The 21,858-nt window shown below is 32.8% G+C and overlaps 2 protein-coding genes across 2 annotated transcripts; one reads left to right on the top strand and one right to left on the bottom strand.

The window, feature by feature from the left end:
- The first annotated feature begins 445 nt into the window (after window positions 1-445).
- Window positions 446-4,380, top strand: LOC7472750 (homeobox protein BEL1 homolog). Its single transcript, XM_024591550.2, has 5 exons — window positions 446-765; window positions 979-1,949; window positions 2,367-2,749; window positions 3,237-3,297; window positions 3,476-4,380. Exons 2-5 carry the CDS (start codon window positions 1,050-1,052, stop codon window positions 4,103-4,105), a joined length of 1,974 nt encoding a protein of 657 aa, XP_024447318.2. The 5' UTR covers window positions 446-765; window positions 979-1,049; the 3' UTR covers window positions 4,106-4,380.
- An 8,034-nt stretch (window positions 4,381-12,414) lies between these two features.
- On the bottom strand, window positions 12,415-16,062 carry LOC7479297 (uncharacterized). The gene is made up of 3 exons (XM_002297981.4): window positions 14,718-16,062; window positions 12,902-13,444; window positions 12,415-12,774 (listed from the first exon to the last, which is right to left on the bottom strand). The coding sequence occupies exons 1-3, from the start codon at window positions 15,627-15,629 to the stop codon at window positions 12,673-12,675; spliced, it is 1,557 nt and encodes a 518-aa protein (XP_002298017.1). The 5' UTR covers window positions 15,630-16,062; the 3' UTR covers window positions 12,415-12,672.
- Between the last annotated feature and the right edge of the window lie 5,796 nt (window positions 16,063-21,858).

The following is a 21,858-nucleotide window of genomic DNA, read 5'->3' as shown; positions in this document are numbered from 1 at the left end:
CAATTACTTTTTTGGAATTAAAGAAGTTAAATCTAAAGCCATTCCAAAAGAGTTATACGCCTATGATTAAGGGCAGGACTAGCACATAATGGAGGGATATAGTATTTTTTTTTTTTTCTCTATTTTTTAAGGGGAATAAAGGGAGTGAGTGAGTGGGTAATTAAAGTAAGCAAAACAGCAAGTCATGTGGCGGCTTGTATTTAGTGTACCTTGCAAAGGACGATTATTACTTTCTGTTGCTCCTGGTTTCTGTGTCATTAGTACTTTGTGAAGCAGAGGAGTTCTCTTTATATATATATATATATATATATTAAAATAATGCTTTAAGGATGTGTTTTTCTTGGTTACGGTCATATTTTATTTTGCTGGTGTGAAATAATTGATGAGATTATATGGCTAGAAGTCTATTTTGGATGTATTTATATCTTGCTGCATTGACCCACTTGAGCTATAGCTGAGAGAGAGAGAGAGAGAGAGAGAGAGAGAGAGGGGCATATATCAAATGATGATCATGGCTAGAGGATCATCATCACTTCTATCTGATCTTCTAATTCAGAGAAGTTATACTTGATCCTTTTCTTCTTCTTCTTTGGATTGCTTTTCATTTCATGGCATACCATGTTGGCTTATTAAGAGAAGCAGACTAAAAAAAAGGAGGGCTCTTTACCTCTCTCTGGGCTCCGTTCTTCTTCTTCTTCTTCTTCTTCTCCACCAACCTCTTCTACTAAGCAGCAAAAACCCTCTACTCTTTCTTCCTTGAACTAGGTAAAGTCTACCCTTAAATTAGCAACAAGAAGTTAGTCTTCTTTTTGCTTGTTTTCTTTCTTTTTTTTCTTTCTTTGATTTAGCTGGATATCAAAAGTGGTCATTTCATTGAATTGAATTTTGCTTTATGATATTTGTAACAGAGCTTTAATGATGTGAATTCTGTGAGTTCTTTTATTAGAGTGAATCTTGATCATGAAATTGTTGTTGCAGAGTCAACATCAGCTTAAAGAAAAGGTAGAGAAGCAAGAGCAACACAAGGAAGGGATATTTCTTGGTGTTACATGGCTAGAGAACTGTGTGAAGATAAGTCAAGGAGCATGGTATCATCAGGGAGTTTTTGTTATACAGATGTTTCATCTAGTAACCCAACAATCCAGACCCATCTTGTGAATCAGATCCAAGGCTTTGAATCCAATCCAGAGATGTTCAACTTGACTACAGGCATGGAGATGATAGGGTTTTCAAAGAATCTACAACAGCAAAAAAGTGACAGTAACTCAGCTATGTGGAAAGGATTCTTCAACAAACCACCAAACAACAACAACCCTGGTGGTCCTTCTTCTTCAAAGGCAATCAATGACTCAACAAGTGGTGTTTTTTATCAACATGAGTTCAGTAAACCTGATTTCTCAACTGGGATTTCTGATTCAAGTAATGAGAATCTAATGGTTGGACCTGATCACTCAGCTCCTTGGCAAGAAAACAGGTTGCTTGTTGATGATTCTTCTTTGAGGTGTGTGTTTCCATGTGAAGGAAATGAGAGGCCAAGTCAAGGTCTTTCACTGTCTCTGTGCTCAAGTAATCCGTCTACTATTGGGTTACAGCCTTTTGAACTAAGGCACACATCTACTCATCAGAATCAAGATAATCCACAAGAAATGAGGTTCTTCGGGAAATCTCCAGCAAATATTCAGCAACAGATGATGCAAGCTGCAAATTTACATCATCAAGGGCAGTTTCAGCTTAGGAACTCAAAGTACATGGGTCCTACACAGGACCTATTGAATGAGTTCTGTAGTCTTGGGACAAAGCAAGGTGATGCACTAAAGCAAAAGCTCCACAAGCCTAAACAGTGGGATGATGATCAGAACGGAAGTTCTTCAAGAAAGCAATCTCTTCAGTCTCTTGAATTCATTGAATTGCAGAAGAGAAAGACAAAGCTGCTTTCAATGCTGGAAGAGGTATATGTGTTTCATGAAGTCCTTGTTTTAAAGTCCATAAAGGGCCCATCTTTTTCGTTATTCTTTTCAAACACGAACATATTTCTTGGACCTTAATTACTGAAAAGAAAGATTGAGACTATTACTCTTGTGGTTGATTTGTTGTGGTTCTAAACTCAGTTCTGGAACTAGTTTTTAGCGACTTGGGGGCTCTTCTTTAATGCCCACATCATGACAATTCAAGCTTTTCGTAACTTTCAGAAACCTCTATTCCTTTATTTATTTATTTTTCTTTTCATGGCATATTTGTTTTCATCTTATTACTCTCCTTTTGGATGTATCAATCCTGCTGTAACTCATGTTTTCAATGGCTAAGAAACTTCAACTCTATTTTCACACCTATCTCTGTCATTTTTTCCTTTTTTTTCTATTTTTTAGGTGGATAGAAGATACAGGCACTACTGTGATCAAATGAAAGATGTGGTATCATCCTTTGAAGCTGTGGCAGGTACTGGAGCAGCCTCAGTCTATTCAGCTTTAGCATCGAAGGCCATGTCAAGGCACTTCAGATGTTTAAGAGATGGAATTGTGGCTCAAATTCATGCTACAAAGAAAGGTATGGGAGATAAAGATACCATTGCACCAGGTACCACAAGAGGTGAAACTCCAAGGCTAAAGATTCTTGATCAAAATTTAAGGCAACAAAGGGCTTTTCAACATATGAGCATGATGGAGAGTCACCCGTGGAGACCTCAAAGAGGCCTACCTGAAAGATCTGTGTCGGTTCTTCGAGCTTGGTTGTTTGAGCATTTTCTCCACCCGTAAATATCTCTCTCATTCTCTCTCTGGGCTTCCACAAGATTTAGTCTTTATAATATAACTGCACTACAAAGTAGATTTAATGAAAGAATCAAAGTATTCTCCAAACAAAAGCATAAATACAACACATGTTAAGAGTTATGTTCTAGTCCCAGTAACAGCTTTCATAATTTAAGTCTTAACAAGGGTCTCAATCATTTTGCTTGCAAAAACAAAAGCAATTGCCTTGTTAGTTTCTACCCACTTCCATTGAGATTCTTTGTTTCCTTTTTGTCATATTATTTTCAATCATTTAGTTGCCATTCTATGTGCATATTTTTCATTTTTGTGTGGATTAATTTGATTCTATCGCATAGGACCCATATCACTGGCACACGCAAGAGGACTTAGCTAATATGCATAAATATATATATATATATATATATATAGTTCCAGCCTCACATCAAGCACTAACGATCATGCTTCTCATGGTAAACCCTTTTTGATCAGGTACCCAAGTGATGTTGATAAACATATCTTAGCCCGCCAAACTGGTCTCTCAAGAAGCCAGGCACGTCTACATCTCTCCGTAGATTATTTTAATCTTCAATGAATTAATTTATATTATCAATGGGGCATGTCTTCTTAGGATCCACAGTAATAATCGAATGATTACAAAATGTGATTAATTATATATGTGTAGTGTTAATTTATACGATGCCTCTTTGTTTTTACATGTCTTTCAACAGGTATCCAATTGGTTTATCAATGCAAGAGTGAGGCTATGGAAACCTATGGTGGAAGAGATGTACTTAGAAGAAACAAAGGAGCAAGACAACAACATGGCCTCCTCGGATGGGGTTACTGATCTGGATGAGAATAGTAATGGCCGGCCTAATCAAAACCCTTCTTCAACAGATCAAAAACCGACACCGGACCAACTCGTTCGAATTGACTCCGAATGCCTCTCTTCCATTATCTCTAACCCAGATAAAAATGACACCAACAAAAGCATTAAGACATTTCAGAGCCACCATTTACAGCACCAACAACAGAACTTTGGAAACTTTGGTGCTATGGAATTGGACTTCTCATCTTACAATCATCATACGGCGGCAGGGGTTTCTTATGCTAATGAGAGTGTTAATAACCAGAACTTCAATGGTGGTGGAGTGTCATTGACATTAGGGTTGCAACAGCATGGGGGGAGTGGAGTGAGCTTAGCATTCTCTCCTGGCTCTCAAAGTTCTCTATTTTACCCTAGAGACCATATTGAAGATTGCCAACAAGTTCAGTACTCACTTCTAGATGGTGAAGGACAGAATTTGCCTTATAGGAATCTGATGGGAGCTCAGTTGCTGCATGACCTGGCTGGATAAAATAAAAAAGCTTGATTCATCGGACACTCGGTGCGGGGTGCCGCGCGTATAGCCGGAGTTCCAGCCAAATGATGGTGATGGTTGATAAGTAGTTTAGGCATAGATAAATACTCCATACATATTTATATACATAATGCTACACTAGTTTGGTTTAAAATGCTATGGATCGATGTCCATAGCTTAGAATCTTTGTTTTATTTTTTTTATTTTTTTCCATTGGAAATTAAGAACTCGTTTATTTTCTGCTAATTTGAAATCGCAAGTGATTGGTGAAAGTTAGTGCCGCTATTTCTTACCTCTTTTGGTTCGGAATCTGTTTTTCAAAAAGAAAAGAAATTAATTATCATGTTTTATGGGTTGCAGGTACATGTCCCTCTCCCTCTCCCTCTGTCTTCGTGATCGCCGAGGCTGAGTGATTGAATCATTTGTGGCTCTTGTTTAAGTCGGTGGTTTGATCTTTTTTATTTATTTTTTTAAATGGTTCATTGATAGCTAGATTTTTATTTGCTTTTTGGGTTTTCCATGAAGACAAAACTAAGTTAGCAACACAATTTGGTTGGGCCTTGGTTTTGGAGATTAAGACAATTGCTGCAAAAGGTGGTCCCTAATTCATCTTCATGAATAGGATCTTTCATGCCCATACGAATTGCTTGCTTTATGATTTGTCAACTTTGGCATGGTTTATGCTCTCCTGCTTTTGCTGGTGGAAAGGTGCCCCTTTTTTTTACCTGCCTTTCCACCATGGTATGTGATGGATATATATATATATATATATGCTTCTTCAAGCAGAAGATGCAGCTCTTCCAGATTTTATTTCCTTTCTCGCCTTAAAATTATTCCCAAGATTTAAGATGTGAAAAATGCGTGCCTAACCTGGCTAGCTGGCTGCTCGTCTCTTGAGGGTGACGTCCCTGAGCGAGGATAATCTTAATTTCTCTGAAAATCATCCTTGGAGAATCTCGATTATATATTAGATTTATGGATCATATCATGAGCGGAATCCATTCGATCATTCAGTACTATGGGTGAAGATCTCTCAAGAACAAAAATATTTAAATAAATTAGCATTGCTCACTAGCTAGCTCATATTAATGTAATAGCCTAGTATATTTGAGTTTTCTTTTTGTTTACTTTATCTGCGTTTTTTGGCAACGTTTCTAGAAACTAATGAGGGCATAAAGAGAGGAATTCCCTTCATTCAAGTAAAAACAGAATTTGTTCTAAAATAGAGTATCTATATGCTCTTATGCTGATAAGGGAATTTTGTGAATATTTTATATAAAACTTAAAATTCTTCGTACCAAAAATATTCATGCAATTAATATACTTCCAGTTGTGTGTTTTTCTAATGGTATGCTTCTACTACCTAGTTTACCACGCAGTGCCTTTTGTTAGGCCTGGCTAGTTAAAGAACTTTTTTGGAGTTGCGGTGCAATTTGTATTTTTTTTTTTTGTCAAAATTTGATATATTTTTCTTAAATTAATTTTTTTTTAGTGTTGTTTTATTTTTTTTTATTTTCTGATATAAAAAATAATTTTTTAAAAAAATATTATTTAGATGTATTTTTAAGCAAAAAAATATTTTAAAAAGCAATATTTACCACCCTTTCAAATATTCTTTAAAAAAACAGATGACATGATTGGTATATGTGCTTAGAAATAAAGGAAAGTATGGTTTTTCATGTACTAGAGTTTTTTTATTTTTTGTTCCATGATGTCCATTCATGATAAAATGATTTTATTTTTTTATTTTAGAATATCTTCTTGAAATAAATATCTTGATAACAAACAATCAAACCAATGTTATGCCCGAGGTTAATTCGATAAAGTAAATTATTAAAGTGAAACTATCTTTGACTAACGTCTTTAATTTTATTATAAAAAATATAATCTCTTTTATTATTTTAATGGAGATATTTTGGTTTATTAGCAATTGATAATAACACGAAATATGAATTGGTTTTTTCAATTAAATATATAAAGAATCAATATTTTAAAATATAAATATACAGATAATTATTTTATTATTAAATTATTTATTACTTATGATGAATATAATTAATAAAAAAAGACATTGTAGGATACAACATGATGTCTCTAAAAGAATTTACTTGTCAGGTATATAGCAATTCAAGTACATGGAGGGGGCCAGAGGATGCATCCTCTATCTTCACGAATTTGTCCTAATTTCTACACTCATATTCGTTGGAGGACACTACTAAAATAATAATAAAAAAGGCGTAAATCGCAATTAAGAGTTATTAATTTCTTAAGATTGTCGGGTAGAAAGTAATTTCTTCGATTTTTTAATTGTAACAATAGACATGATTTTTTTACTTTTACAAAACAATCTAAACAAATAATTTTATTATTATTATTAACATGGATGTCCGGGTTAGTTTGCGCGTACTTTGACTAATCTCACGAGACCTGAAGTTAACGACCATATAAGTCTCAAGTGGCCATTATATTAGCAACCACATGACTCGAACTTGAGATCATAGAGGGAGCAAACCCCTTTGATCTCAAACTCTTATCACTGAACCACCTACTAGATGGTTAAACAAATAACTTTGGCTTTCTTCAAAACTTGGGCAAGTAATAATTTTATACATCTTTAACTTCATATATACAAATGCAATATTAGGGATAACATCTTACATGTTATATATAAAAGGTTAGTCCCATCCCAAAGGAGTGTTTTATTAATTGATTTAATATTATGATTTTATCATTTATTATATATGTCCACATAATATTTCACAATGTCATTCATTTAGACTACTATATATAAATAACCTTTATTTCTTGTAATATATATGTATGTTTCTTGTAACAGATGACAATATTTCATTGAATTTTATAACAGTTGAGACCTGAGGAAGAGTTTGTGTACGCATGCAGCTCACACATCCGTCAACTATTTATTTTTTTAAGATATGATCTCTTCATCTATTTTTGTTTTCTAGACGAGGGTACCTAAGAATTATTCTTAGGCACGTGTGATCACCAACGTACACGTGTCAATAAGATTCATACCAAACAAAATGTTATTTGATTAGAGAGGGATTAGCTAGGCTGAAGTACTCCTACTCTTGTCATTCGAATAAACTAAGAATAAAAATCCAGGTGAAAGTAAGCAAGCTGCTATGGCCATGAAACCTCTCTCAGAAAACAGCAGCTTCTTACAAGAGCTGAATAACCCAAGATAGAAGGAAAATGCAAGTGGCAGAGGTTGACTGACGGCATCCAATAGGAAATATTCTTTAATTGTTCTTAATTAGGTTTCCTAATACATTAGTTTTATTTGACTTGTTCATCCTAACAACACTACGTACGTACTAGCTTGTTGAAACGTTAAATCGTTTTTCTTGAACAATCATCTAATAGTTTTATACTAGCTATGTGTCTGCACTTTGTTACCAGCAGGATATATATATATATATATATATATATATATATATATATATATAAACACAAAAACAAATATGCATATGCAAGCACGGGCCTACCCAAGCATTTGAGCCATAAAAAGCCTTGCCCTGCGAGACAGGGCTTTTCTTCAATATTAGAGGAGGGTGTATGCCTTGTTCGTTCTTTTGTCTTTTTTTTTTTTAATATAGGAAGACGATTTCATTATTTGCTAGCCTAGTTTTTCAGTGGTTCTTGGTCGCTAGAAAATCATCTTAGGTTTTTTGTTTTACCTAAATAATTAATTTTTAATCTATTTTGACTTCAAAACATTTAAAAAAATAACTTGTATATCTTGATATATAAACTTATTTATGATCTTAAAAAGCCGTTCAAAAACTTGAAGTAAAAAATATTCTTGATCTCAAATCCATCATCTCAGGCAAGGGGAAGGGAGAAGAACACTTAGGCTAAACTTTCCTCGTTAAATGAAAATCATTGACAGAAAAATAAACCTTTTTGGTGGCTAAAATCAATATCAATTATGATTTTCTCTCTAATAGCAGAATTTGACAACTTTTTATCTCTTCTCTCAAACCATAAACTGAAAATTAAAAAAAAATAAAGTTTTTAATCAAAATTGAATTTTCAAAATATTGAGAGACCTGAAGTTCATCATTTGAAGGTAATAGTAGGATCAAAGTGAACTTCTTGATCCAATTTCAAAATTATCATCTATTTTATCCGTATTTTTTATTTTAGTTCTCTTTCTTTTAATCTTGTCATTCTTCAACAAATTTGAATTAATTGGGCTTTATTTTGGCCATAAAAAGACTAAATCATTAAAAAAAAATTAAGGATTAATATAAAAAACACATGATGAATCTACAGCAAACTGTATCTCGATTTACTGTTCATGTGGCTATAGTATTTATGTGAAACGGTTTAGAGTTTTGTACAATAAAGTTTTCTTCTCATATTAAAGAGACTCGAATCGAGGTTTGTTTTACACACACACACACACACACAATCCTCAGGCCTGTTTTTATACTAAAAGCTAATTTAAAACCCTTCTCAATAACCTATTCCCAAGACCATTACTACAAGCCATCAGTCCTACTAATGCTAGCACTACTCGAGCATAACAACAGGAACCGAATACAAGATTAAGATAGTAGATGCGACTTGCGAGACTAGAGCCAACAGATCATGATATGCAACAGAAATATTTCACTCCCCAATCCCTCCCCCCACGCTCCCGAGCTTTGGCTTCTTGAATCACTTGAAATTTTACGATTATGATCCCAAATGAGATTTATTCATGACTTAGCTATGGCAAGCTATGTTCTTCCTTTCCGAAGGAGAGCATTACAGATTAGAAAATTCAACCCCCAAGTTCAGGTTGGGCCTCTCAAAGCCATTACTAGCAATAAAGGGGTCCAGAAGTAGCAGACGCCGTTTCGCCGCTGCTTTCAGCTTTGGACCAAACTTCCCTTAGATTTCAATTGGAGCTCTGGCTGAGCCCAAGCCAAGTGTGGCTGGAACGTACAATTTCTTGGGCTTTGTTTGTGATCGTTGATATACCTGAGCATCGCAGTCGACACGCAGCCATCTTGCAAAAGAAAAAACTGCTGTAAAAATACTTCTACATGCATAATGTTTTATCCCCAGAGCAGGTGTTGTGGGAGCCCCCCCCATCATCCCATCATATATGTGATTAGTTTATCTTTACTTTCTTTCCTTCTCTTTTTTTGGTATCAAAAGAAAAATAATTCTTTCAAAATAACAAGAATTGTGAAAATGCCAATTTAACGATAGAGAGAGTAGTAGATGTGCTCGAGAGTATAATAGCGGTTATTTTTAAAATGGTTTTTTTTAGAAATATATTAAAATAATATTTTTTATTTTTAAAATTTTATTTTTAATGCCAAAACATCAAAACAATTAAAAAAAAATAATTTAAAATAATAATAAAAAAAAACTATGAAAACGTGGTTGAGCCGCAGGCCCAAATAGACAATTAATGCATTTCGGAATTGCATGTAGGATCGAAGAGTTTCGTGAATCCACCTTATGGCTGCCGATACCATACATTTAGATTCTTAATTCATGCAATTGCATTTTCATTGATTTCTTCTTCTTCTTTTTTTATAAAAGACATGTAATTTAATCACACGTTGATTTTGTGTTTTGTATGTCTTAAAATCTTTCCTTTTTCGTTGTAGGATTGTGAGAAGAAGAAATCTTATGAATCCTTTTTAGCTTTTTTTTTTAAGAATGAATGATTTCATTTATCAGAAAACAACTTAGCAGGCAAAGGACCTGCTTACAAACAGAAGCTGTGCTGCATAAGAAGAATCCAGATTACAACTGGAAACAACTACACAATACAATCCCCCAACAGGTCAGGTTTCAAGACAACTTCCTGCAAAAACATGGATTTATACATTCGGGTGGCTAGCTCATCTTCGTTGAGCCAACGCTTGTATATAGTCTAGAACGTTTTCTCTTTCGACGAGTCCATCGCTGTGCTTAAGGACATTAACCCAGGCTCCAGTGTGATCAACCTAGGGAGGCAACCAGGTACTGGACGGATTTTTCTTGCCCTGCGAGCAGGTCCACAATTGACCATCTAGATTTTTTCTGTCTTGAAATGAAGAGCTACTGTCTAGTTCGATAGAAAGTGGGGGAAAAGAATAGAGGCTAGCTCTCGATGAAACCTATTTTACGAGACACAATAATTCAACATCTGAGAAATCAGGTTTTCAAGGGGTTGGCCGTACCGAGGGGGCCGTTCAGGTTACCCCTTATTTTCACTCTTCTATTGAATGTCACATCAAACTCTGTAGACGGCAAGAAACCCATTATTGAACTTATTTTTTTATATTTTATTCTCTGAATATTAAAAGAAAAAAAATCATAGAAAAATATTGATGAGAGATAAAATGCTTAAATGATCATAATTTGATTACTAAAAATTTGATTTTTGTATTAATTTGTTTGTCTTCTCGAAAATATTTCAATAAAGAAGGTGTTTTTCTATAATTATACTTAAAAAAAACGCTATTATTTGTTTGATTTTTATTTTTTAAAGTATATATTATCTATGTGTTGCAACGGTAAATGACTGCAAATATACTATGAATGAATTTTCAGTACAGAAGGGGTCAAAGACCAATACTTCGACACAACTGGACCGGAACAATAATTGATGGCGGTTGTGGGAGAGATGGGTCCCTAATCAAGGAAGCATGGCCCACCTCCCAGTACCTAGGGAAACGAGAGAAAAAAACTTTTTCCTGGAGAAGATGCGGTGTTGAAAGGGAATTGGATTTGGAGGTAGGATTGTTGCTATCATGTCATGAATTTCAAGGGATAGGAACGCCCGCACTTCTACACATTTTTTATGTGAATTTTGCACCGACACTTTTGGCTGTCATTTTTAAGAATTAGTAGCGTATCATTACTATTGTTTTTTTTTTCTCTCTCTCTCTAGATTTTAAGCCCCGTTCCAAAAACAAATTTATATTTATTTATTATTAAAAAAACTGATCAATTTAAAATTTTTTCTAATAAAATAAAATTTTAATTTAGTTTTCAAAAAAAAATTTCTTTTATTTTGAGTAAAAAAACATTCTTTATAAATTGTGAAAAATTCAAAAATATTTTATTATTTGTTGAATATATCAAATTTGATTCTCAATTTTTTTATTGATATATTTTTTTAATCTTTTTTTTTATTTCATCCTTTACAATTTAATTTACAAAAGAATTAAAAATCAAAAATTAAAATCAAAAAAATAAAGACTAAATTAGAAATATCAACAACAAAAAAAATCAAGCTATCAAGAGGTGGAAAGAGAAAAGAAAAATAAAACGCACTAGCAACAAGCTGCTCACTCAACTCTAATACACCTCATCCAAAAACAAAGAAGACGTGGTGATGCTTTCAACAACACGACAAAGAATGATTTATTTTTTAATATTTTTTATTAAAAATCTAATTTTCTCTTAGATATAATAAAAAAAAATCTTGATGAAAAGATAAATATGCTTGTTGAGGCCAGTTTTAGTGTTTTAGATTATAAACCATAAACCACAAAATATTACTCTTATATTCATATATTTTAAGAATATCTTAATTTATATTTGTCTTTTAATTTTTTTAATATTAATTTTATTTATTGTTAAATTTTTTTATTTAATATCTCATAAGCTAGAATGTAATATGAAGATGTAAATTTCTCATAATTCTTTAAAAACAATTATAAAAAGTTCTTGATTCAGCCTAGGCATCGGTAGTGCCAGCACTATAGTGAAAAACACTAGGAAAAGGTAAAATGCCACAGATGATACGATTGAAGGATCGGACAGGAATCCAAGGGCTAAGAAAGCCACCTCCACCAAACTTCTTACACTATTCTTCCAATAGTTTTTATTTTTTTTTAACTTCAGTGATATTTCATTGAACTGGAAAGTTTTTTACAAGTTTAAGGCGTAGCTTTTGACGACTGTTTACAATCCAACCCAAGGGGCATCTAAACACCCTGCAGCTTTAAGAACCCAGTCAGCAGCTACACCAGCAGCGTTCCTACCCATATGTTTCGTTAGCGCTCGATACTGGAGTTAAATTGTAGCAGTAGAATTGGTCATGTCAAGTTGAAAGAGATCCATCTGACGCAACTACAACTAGGGGAGGCACCATATAATATATTGCATGCAGATGAAATTGATTGCCAGCATGTGCAGAGAAACAAAAAGGTCATAAAATTCTCTTTCCCCGTGTGTTTATTTATGTCATGCTGTGTCCAGATGAAACAAAATTACTGTAAAAACAAGCAACCATCATAGAATAGATTTGAGAGAAATAAGGGCAGCAAACGTTTGGACAGGCAGTATATTTGGGTCTCAAAACTCCATTATAAGCGAGAAAATATTAACAAATTGAAGAGTACACATCAAGCACATGTATATAATGCGTACACCACGATGTTTTATACATCAACATATTTCTTTTCTAATGATTCTTCTGTAAAGTCTACACATGAATACAGTTACACTTGCAAAATTGGTAACATAAGAAATAAATTGAAGAACCAAGAATTTAAAAGGGAAAGAAGAGAAGCAGCTACTATCCTAAATCTCTCCACTTACCCCTATACTTCACTGATCTCACCATCCCTACATACACCCACATTAACCATGACACTTCCTTTCTTCTTTGAGTTCATTACCTGGCAGCAGTTTCTTCTTGGAGACTGCCAATTACATGCACAAACAAAGCCAAAGAACCCCATATTACTCGGTCTGGTTTATAAAGCAGAATTGCCAAGTAACAAGTTTAATGATAGTAGTGACAAACTAAACAACATGAGAACTACTTACTCTATTCCATAGATGAGGATCAGGTTTCTTATGAACCACAATTGTCTCAATCTTGTCAGGATCAGCCATCTTCCACTTGCATGCAGGATGTGGGACGTGATGCCTCCCATACTCACTCACTGTTGTATTAAGCGAAGAATCAAATTTGGCCTTCAACAAGTAAAACACAAAGGGCTTCTGACAAGGGTTTCGGCTAACTGGGCGAGTGTTGAATGCATATGCTGTGTAATCTGCTTTCCTGTACCAATTCAAGAATGTTCTTGAAGGCATTTCTATCTCACGGGGCGAGAAGACTCCTCGGAAAATTTGAACAGCAAAACCCCATGAAACAGAAATGGTCCACCTCTTGGATTTATCATAGCAAATGGATTGCTGCATTAGCCCTGCAGAGTCGAGCTTCATTGGCACCGTTAGCCACCGTAGGGCTTCGACTCGAGTCGCATTTGGGAAAATGGGTTCAACAACATCAAGATGATGCAATGAGACCAAGGGTGTAACAGGGTGTGATGCAAGGAGTCCAAACAGGTTTCCATACACATCATACTGCCAGGCAACACAAACAGCTAGAATCAGTAACTATCCCCATTACAAATAACATACTTCAAATACTAAAAAATTCATAAGAACTTAAAATGGTAATGTAATGCCTAAGTGGGAAAGTCCTCCTTCCTGTCAACAAGCTTCGTCAATAGGAGTTCATTCCCTAGTCACTCCGCAAAACATGATACAAGAACCCTACAAATCAAGCAGCTATTATTGAGCTCCTGATTCAAATAATGAAATTTATATCTCATTATGGACGGTGCTTTACGTCCAAGCAAGCATTTAAAATTACATAGAGTGCACCCTATACACGCAATTCCCAACACATGTTGTCCCATTATTGGCCCACAAGGAAACTAAAAGCAGTTCAAAAGTGATCCTCTCATGATCTGGCCTATTAACCTTTATAAACTTTACTTAGATTGCAAAACATCTAAGAAAACTTCCTATTGTCCATTACAAGAAATGAGTGCCAACAACACCAAAGATGAGTTTCTCCAGACTCCTCAACAAACATAGCCCAAGAACTTACTGTGCCAATAATGTGCTTCCTTTAACAATTAGCAAAAATGTACACCCTATATCAAGATAAGCTTCTCCAGACTCCTCACCAAAGCCTTTTACATTGCAACAGCAGAGTCTTCTGTCCACTTCCTGGTTAAATGAGTATGATATGCACGTATTCGAAATGCATTGTAATTCGTAAGTAGTGACATTGGCATGGTGAGGGACAAAACCAGGTCCAAGTCTAGGTACACGTGGGTCCCATACCGACACCTAACGAACTCATGAATGGACATCACAGCTTCTTGAGCTTATTAGGGTTGGAACCTCAAGAGTCTACGGACCAATGTTGGCATATAGAATAAAGTGAGAGACCCACATCACAAGTCATAATTCAATGCCAATTATCTACCCTGAAAAGTAAATTGCCCGAAACCAAAAATCTTGAAAAAAACTAAAAGGACAGAACCCAGCTCATTAACTAAACAACGATTAACATTAAGTGCCTTTTTTTAGCTCTAAGGCCCCGCAACATCAATCCAACCGATTCGGCCGAAATATCGGCAACAACTCTAAAAACAGAAGAGTCCAGAGTTCTAGAGCGTAAGCATCTATCAGCCACTGAGTTGGTATGGTAAACTCAACAAACCCAATTTGGTAACTCCATCATAGCAGAGAAATCAAAACCCAATAAACAAAAAAACAACGAGCAAAACGCACAAAAAGACATCACTTATAACATGTGAAAGACAGCAAGAAATTTAATTACCTGGTGAAAGCCAACTTCTTTAGTGAGTGGGACACCGAGTTCAGCCATACAAGCCTGCATTCTATCATCAGATCCATAAAGCCCTGGATATCTCTGTATACATCTATCTTGCATCTTATCAAGAGCTTTTGCTAATGGATAACTAATAGCAAAACCACCACCACCATAAGCCATTCCGTAAGAGAAAAAAATGTTTTGCAAATGAGATTCTGATAAGCTCCCAATGTAATAATACTGATTATGATCATATTTCCTCAAGATTCTCACAAGGTTCTCCGCTATAAAAAACGTGTCATCATCTCCCATTACAAACCACCGCACATTTTTTAGCCCGAGACGCAATGTTTCGGACACGATCCGAGAGATCCTGATTGCAGACCTATGACCTTGTTTGTTTGTGTAAGAAAATCTCGATGTGTCCCTTGAAATTTTAATTGGTGGCAAGTTGCTGTCTTCTCTTTCTTGATTCTTCACTTTATCATCTAACCAAACAATGCCTCTCATTTCTTGAGGTTTATACCAAATCTTGATGTAATTTTTTCGTTGTTCCCAGAGCTTTGCTGAGGCTGCAATACCAAAAACTATGTGTTGAAACCCAGTTTCTAGACGGGGTTCTTGATTTTCTCTTCTGGGAATGGCTAAAGATGTGTGATTTCGAATCAAAGGTAAGGAATTGTTGTTGGAAATTGAAGAAAGATGACGATTTGTAGTGAAAGGTTCATTATTGCAAGCACGAGAAGTTGAAACAAGCTTGAGAGTGTAAACAACATAAGTGACTGAAACAAAGAGGATTAGCCATACCATGAGTTTTGGTAAGGTTCTATTTTGTGACCCAGAAATTAGAGTGGAAGATGGACTTCTCATTTGATCCCAGATTATTTTATCTGGGTCTTTCTGGGTATTCACCTTCATGTTCCTTGTCTTGTTTTCTTTTCCTTTCTTTGGTCTCTCACTTTGCAAGAACACTTGTGTTGTTTTTGGTTTGAGGTTGTGGGCTTTTTATAGTAAGCAAGCAAAAAAAAAAATGTGAGTTGAAAAATGTTAAATTTAGGAGAATCTAGGCGGGTTTTTTTGCTAGATGTGGGAGATACGGTGCATAGAAAGAAAAAATGGAGCTTGAATTTAGAGATATAAGAAATTGAGGGACTTGAATGAATGAGAAAATCAATGTGAAAACCCAGAGAGAGAGAATGAGAGAAGATAGATGAAAGAAGGTGAGGGGAAAATTTCGGGAAGTGAGAGATGAGAGAACTGAATTGCAGCAGCAGAGAAGAGAGGGTAAAGATGAGATGAGACTCGAGAGAACATGCAGAGCTGCCAGATGTGCAAACTCTCCTCGGTACGATGCTTCCCTGGGAAATATTATATATAATAATACTGTATTGATTTTGTTTTACTTACGTGGTGTGCGGGAGAATGATAGCTCCTGTCTTTTTCTGTTATTTTTTTAAAATTTTAATATATTAATATTAAAAAAATATTTTTCACCATAACATCAAATAAACACTTAAGAGGGCGTTTGGCATTGCTGTTGGAAAGCACTTTTCAAAAAATTTGAATTTTTTTTTTTTTTTTTTTGCTTTGAAGTAATATGTTTTTGATGTTTTCAAATCATCTTGATGTGCTGATCTCAAAAATGATTTTTAAAAAATAAAAAAATATTGTTGGCATACTTTTCTGAGTGAAAAGCACTTTGAAAAGCAACCACAACCACACTCCCAAACACCCTCTAAGAATGGAAGTATTGTAACTTTTGTTTCTTAGTATGTTTTTGATTTTTGAAGTGCTTTAAAAGGATGTTTCATTTAAAAATCATCAGTTTTTAGTATTTTTTAATGATTTTGATATGATAATATTAAAGATAAAAAATAATATGAAAAAAAAATATTTTGATAATTTTTAAATAAAAAATAATTTTAAAAAACACTCTACATTACAATACTAAATACATATAATTATAAAAAACACTCAAAGGTGTGATTTTTTTACTGTGTACATATATTATTCACTCTCTCACATTTTACTGAGGACTCACTATTCAAAACTTTTTTTTTTATTTGGTTCTTCAACTTTTTTGCACAATTGCATCATTTTTTGACCGAATTAAAGGATAGTTGAACTGAATTTGTTGAAAGGGCGAAATTAAAAGATGATAGACCAAAGTGAAAATGATGCCAATAATTAGTGTTGGTTTTAAGGTTATCACTAAAAATTCACTTTAATCCTCAAACTTCACATATTATATCTATTCAGTCCCTTAATATTTTTTAATTTAATTTTGATATAAAATTTTATTTTTGTTATTTTTTAGTTCGAGAGAGAAAAAAGAGAAATCGTTGAATTCCAGCAGTAAAGAGAGAAGAATATTGTTAGCACAAATTTCAACCACTGAAACAATCGGTCTTTGTGTCAAATGATTATATTCGATGGAGAGAGTCCAACTTAAGTGTTATTTTACCTTGAAAGTGCTTAAAAAATGTATATGAGCTCGAAAAGTTTTTTTATTTGAAGTTGATTTCAAGTTTTTGGATGATTTTTTTGTTTTATCCAGATTATTGATGAATTTATCAATGTATTTAAGGTATTTTATGGGTATTAATAGTTAAAATTAATTAAAAAATAAGTTTTTAGTAAAAAAATCTACAGCCTCTATTTAAAAGCCACCTTAGTGGATGGAATCTAGGCACAGAAAAAAAAATCTAAAGCCCCAGTCTTCAAGCCACCTTAATTGTTTTTCTTTATATGGTTTTTATAAATAAAAAATATTTATTTTTTGATTATATTTCTAATACATGTAATATTCCATAATATTTTTTTTCTTTTATTGTATTCATTCAATTTTATATGTATTTGTTTCTTTTTTCATTTGATTAAATAAAAAATTAAATTTGATGAACATAATTATTAAACACAACCGGATCAAGGCTTGTGTTGCGAGGTTAAATATCTTAATCTATATGTCTTTTAATTTTTTTTACTTTTTATCTTTATTTATCGTTGATGATTTTTATTTTTTTTATTTATTAACATATATAATTCTTGATTTATTTTATTACATGCATGTATACAAAATTTTATTTACACTTAGAAACTTTTTATGTACAAAAACACATAAAATTTACATATATAATTTTTTTAGAAAAAAAGAATTTAACTCCCAGCAAAGCGCATGCTAAATAACTAGAATATTATATTTATGTACATACAACAAACACAGTTAAATATAAACTTGTATCAAACGATTTACTATTCATATAGAAATATGCGCATGCAATATATTTATAACCTTCAATATACTTAAGTTTCTTAAAGTGTATTTTATTTATAAATACTTTAAAATAATTTTTTTATTTTTTTAAATTTATTTTTAATATCATCACATCAAAACAATTAAAAAATATTTTAAAAAATAAATTTCAAATAAAAATAAAATATATCTTGACAAAAAAACTGGTTCAATAGTAATACTAAACACTCTTAATGTGAGATACATGCAATGCTTTGTTTTCTTAACCACCTAATACAATTATGAAAAGCGTGTTATCGTACTCAAATATTTTTTTCACCTGAAATATATATTTCTGATTATACTATACTTTCAGTCTTTAATTGAACAATTTATACCTTATTTGTTTGCAGGAAAGTAGTTTTTTTTTTAAAGTGGTTTTTTTAGAAAGTGAATTCCGGAAAAGTAAATTATTTTTCGATGTTTGGTAGTGTCATGGAAAATAAGTTGAAAAAAACTTTCAAGTGTTTGGTTATGTTATGGAAAATGAGCTGGAAAATAGTTTATTAATTTTTAATTTTTTTGATGTGATGATATAAGGAATAAATCTTACAAATTAAAATAAAATCTTTTGTAAATATGAATTAGTGGATAACATTGCATTCTCTTCCTCATTGTTTATGGTAAGATAAAATAAAATAAAATAAATCAATATAGAATAAGTTCGATAAGATATTTCTTGATAAATTGATAATTCGAGAGGTTTAGAAAGAAATCAAAGGAGAAATACATGACGTATAGAAATTTTGACGTTAAAAGAAATGATTTGAAATTGCATATGAGAGATTTCAAGCGTGAACCAAACATAGCAAAAAATTGCTACGTAATAATCTTGGCTGGTTGAATGTTTCCCTGTTAGCAGCTAGGTCTTGTTGAATCTTTCAAACCATTCAGAAAAATACAAGGCAAGCAGAAATCAAATATTGAATTTATGGAATTGAATTCTTCTAGAGGTTGCTATGGGAAATATTCTTCAGCCACGACTAAAAAACAACTCTTTTTTTAATACAACTCGAAACAACCTTTTGATTTTATAGCAAGAATATTCTTTGATTAGTTTGTATATTAATTGAAATTAAATCTTTAAGAATTATTTTGAACTAAGAATTGAAGTTGTTAGATAAATATATAATTTATATTTTTTTTAAGATGATAATTCTTTTAAAAAAGTTAATGAGATAATGACAGATTGAATCGATCTGAATCCCTCAGTGACCTGTGACACGAATTTCATTGAGTTTTATAACTTTTTAGAAAATATTTTTTAATTATATGATAAAAATATATAGCCACAAAATTGAGCACTAACCTAAAAATAAAAACATTTTTGAATTAGTGATAACCCTATAGAAAGCAAACAAAAATAAATCATGTAGTTTATTTTCCAACAAATCCAATATTGAAGTATAAAATTAAGAGAAAAAAATTAAAAACAATTAAAGGAAAAAAAAAGTATATTCAGCCAGTGGGTGAACTCATCAAACTTATGAACTGGGTAACTCGGGTTAACATGTCAAACCTGTTAGCCGGATTATGGACTCCAGTTGTATTATAGTTTGTTTTATTTCCAAAATTATTTTTTATTTAACTATATTTTAATAAAAATAGATGATCGTAAAATCAAACAACAACTCAATACTGAGATATTGAAAAAGATAATTAAAAAAAGAAAAAAAAAACTAAACTTGCCAGATTTGCAAACCCAAAATCAACCTGAAACTCAATTTCTTTTCGAGTTCAGATATGTTTTTTAGGCACTTTTAATGTAAAAAAAAACTCCTAATTCAAACTCCATTCATCATATAAAACCATTTGGAATAAAAATTTGTCATTTTAGTGGCCAAAATCATAGACATAACATCTTTCTCTTTCTATGCCGAAATCCGGTGATTCCTTCTCTCTCCTATCACCCAATAAAAACTGAAAAATGATGAAAATAAAATTTAGTATTGAAATTAATTTTTCTAAAATTAGAGAGCCTAGTCACTTAATAGTTAAAACAAATTGGGAACTCAATATACTTTTCAAACAAAATTGATAGACATCATCTATTTCACTTGTGTTTTTCACTTCAGTTGTCTATCTTTCAATTCAATCATTTCATAAAAAAAACATGTAGTTGAGTGCTAATTTAGGCTAATAAGGGCACAATCGTGCAAAAAACAAGTTTGAGGATCAAAATAATTTTTTTAAAAAAATCACTGTTCCAATCCAAAATAATATATAAAATGATGAATAATAATTTTGAAACAATAAAAAAAAACCACACCATTTAGCCTTTCTTATAACATACAAGTTTTTTTTTTTTTTCACACACTGCGTGACCTTTTTATTTATATATTTTTATCTATGAATCCAGGTTCATTCCTTTTAAGAAGTCAAACATGTTACTTATAGAAAGAGTGTTGCTATCAACAAAGTTACACCGTAAATGTAAGGATTATGGACACCTCCTATCTCCACATTGGTATGATATTGTCCACTTTGGGCCTAAGCCCTCATGGATTTGCTCTTGGGCTATACCCAAAAGGCCTCATACCAATGGAGATATTTGTCCATCCTTATATACCCATGATCCTCCCCATTTCTAGCCAATGTGGGACTTTGGTCGTATACCCAACAATCCTCCCCTCGAACAAAGGACCACCGAGCCTCCCCTCAAACCGATCATTCATCCGTCCACTCTCTACCAACCAGGATTCTTCATTCTCTACTTCACCGTGTTGGGGTCAGAACACGTCCATGAAGCATCCGGAGAGCACTACCTGACTTGAGAGTTTTTGCTCTTTCTAGGTCAACTCCTCTTCACCGTGTTGGGATCAGGACACGTTCATGAAGCATCTGGAGCACACCGCCTATCCAATAAAGCTGATCCATGGATTACATCGTGATTGGGGGCCCACCACCTTTTGTTCGGCATTCCGAGGATTCATCCATCATGGCTAACTCCGGGGCCTGGCTCTGATACCACTTGTAAGGATTATGGACACCACCTATCTCCACATTGGTATGATATTGTCCACTTTGGGCCTAAGCCCTCATGGATTTGCTCTTGGGCTATACTCAAAAGGCCTCATACCAATGGAGATATTTGTCCATCCTTATATACCCATAATCCTCCCCATTTCTAGCCAATGTGGGACTTTGGTCGTATACCCAACAGTAAAACCTTCTATAGATAGAACTAGATATTTAACCTGTGATTTACAGTGGGTAAAATAATTTTTTTCTATATATATATATATATGCACTTTTTTAACATGTTTTATATATAAAAAAATTATATAAATAAAAAAAAGTTCATACATACATATAATCAAATAAATCAAGAATTATGTATTAATAAACAAAGAAAAAAGTTATTAACGATAACTAAAATCAAATTTAGAAAAATCAAGAGACGAGTATAGATGAAGATGTCTAATCTCGAAAAATAGGATATTTACCTGGTTGTGCTTACTGAATTTGTTTATTAAAAGTATTTTTTATTCAATCAAACGATAGTAGAAAATAGACACACATATTAAATTGATTGAATAAAAAAAAAAGAATATTATATAAGGTTGCACATATTAAAAATATTATCTGAAAAATATTTTTTTATTTTAAAAAATAAAGTTAATCTATATAAAAGATAAAAAAATTATAAATAAATCAGAATAATCTTTTCAAAAACTAAATACACAAAACACCGTTTAAAAACAAATCTTTATCAAAAAAAGGTCAATTAAAAAAAATCACAGATGATAAATATTAATCGAAACATAAATTTAAGAATTATTTAAGAAAAACACATTAAAAAAAATATCAATTTAAAAAAGCAATATTAGAATAAAAACCAATTTAGATGTTGTG

The sequence above is a fragment of the Populus trichocarpa genome, chromosome 1, assembly GCF_000002775.5.
Source record: "Populus trichocarpa isolate Nisqually-1 chromosome 1, P.trichocarpa_v4.1, whole genome shotgun sequence".
Classification (NCBI taxonomy): Eukaryota; Viridiplantae; Streptophyta; class Magnoliopsida; order Malpighiales; family Salicaceae; genus Populus; species Populus trichocarpa.
The sequence above is the reverse complement of the archived record's forward strand: the minus strand, read 5'-3'. Positions and strand labels throughout refer to the sequence as shown.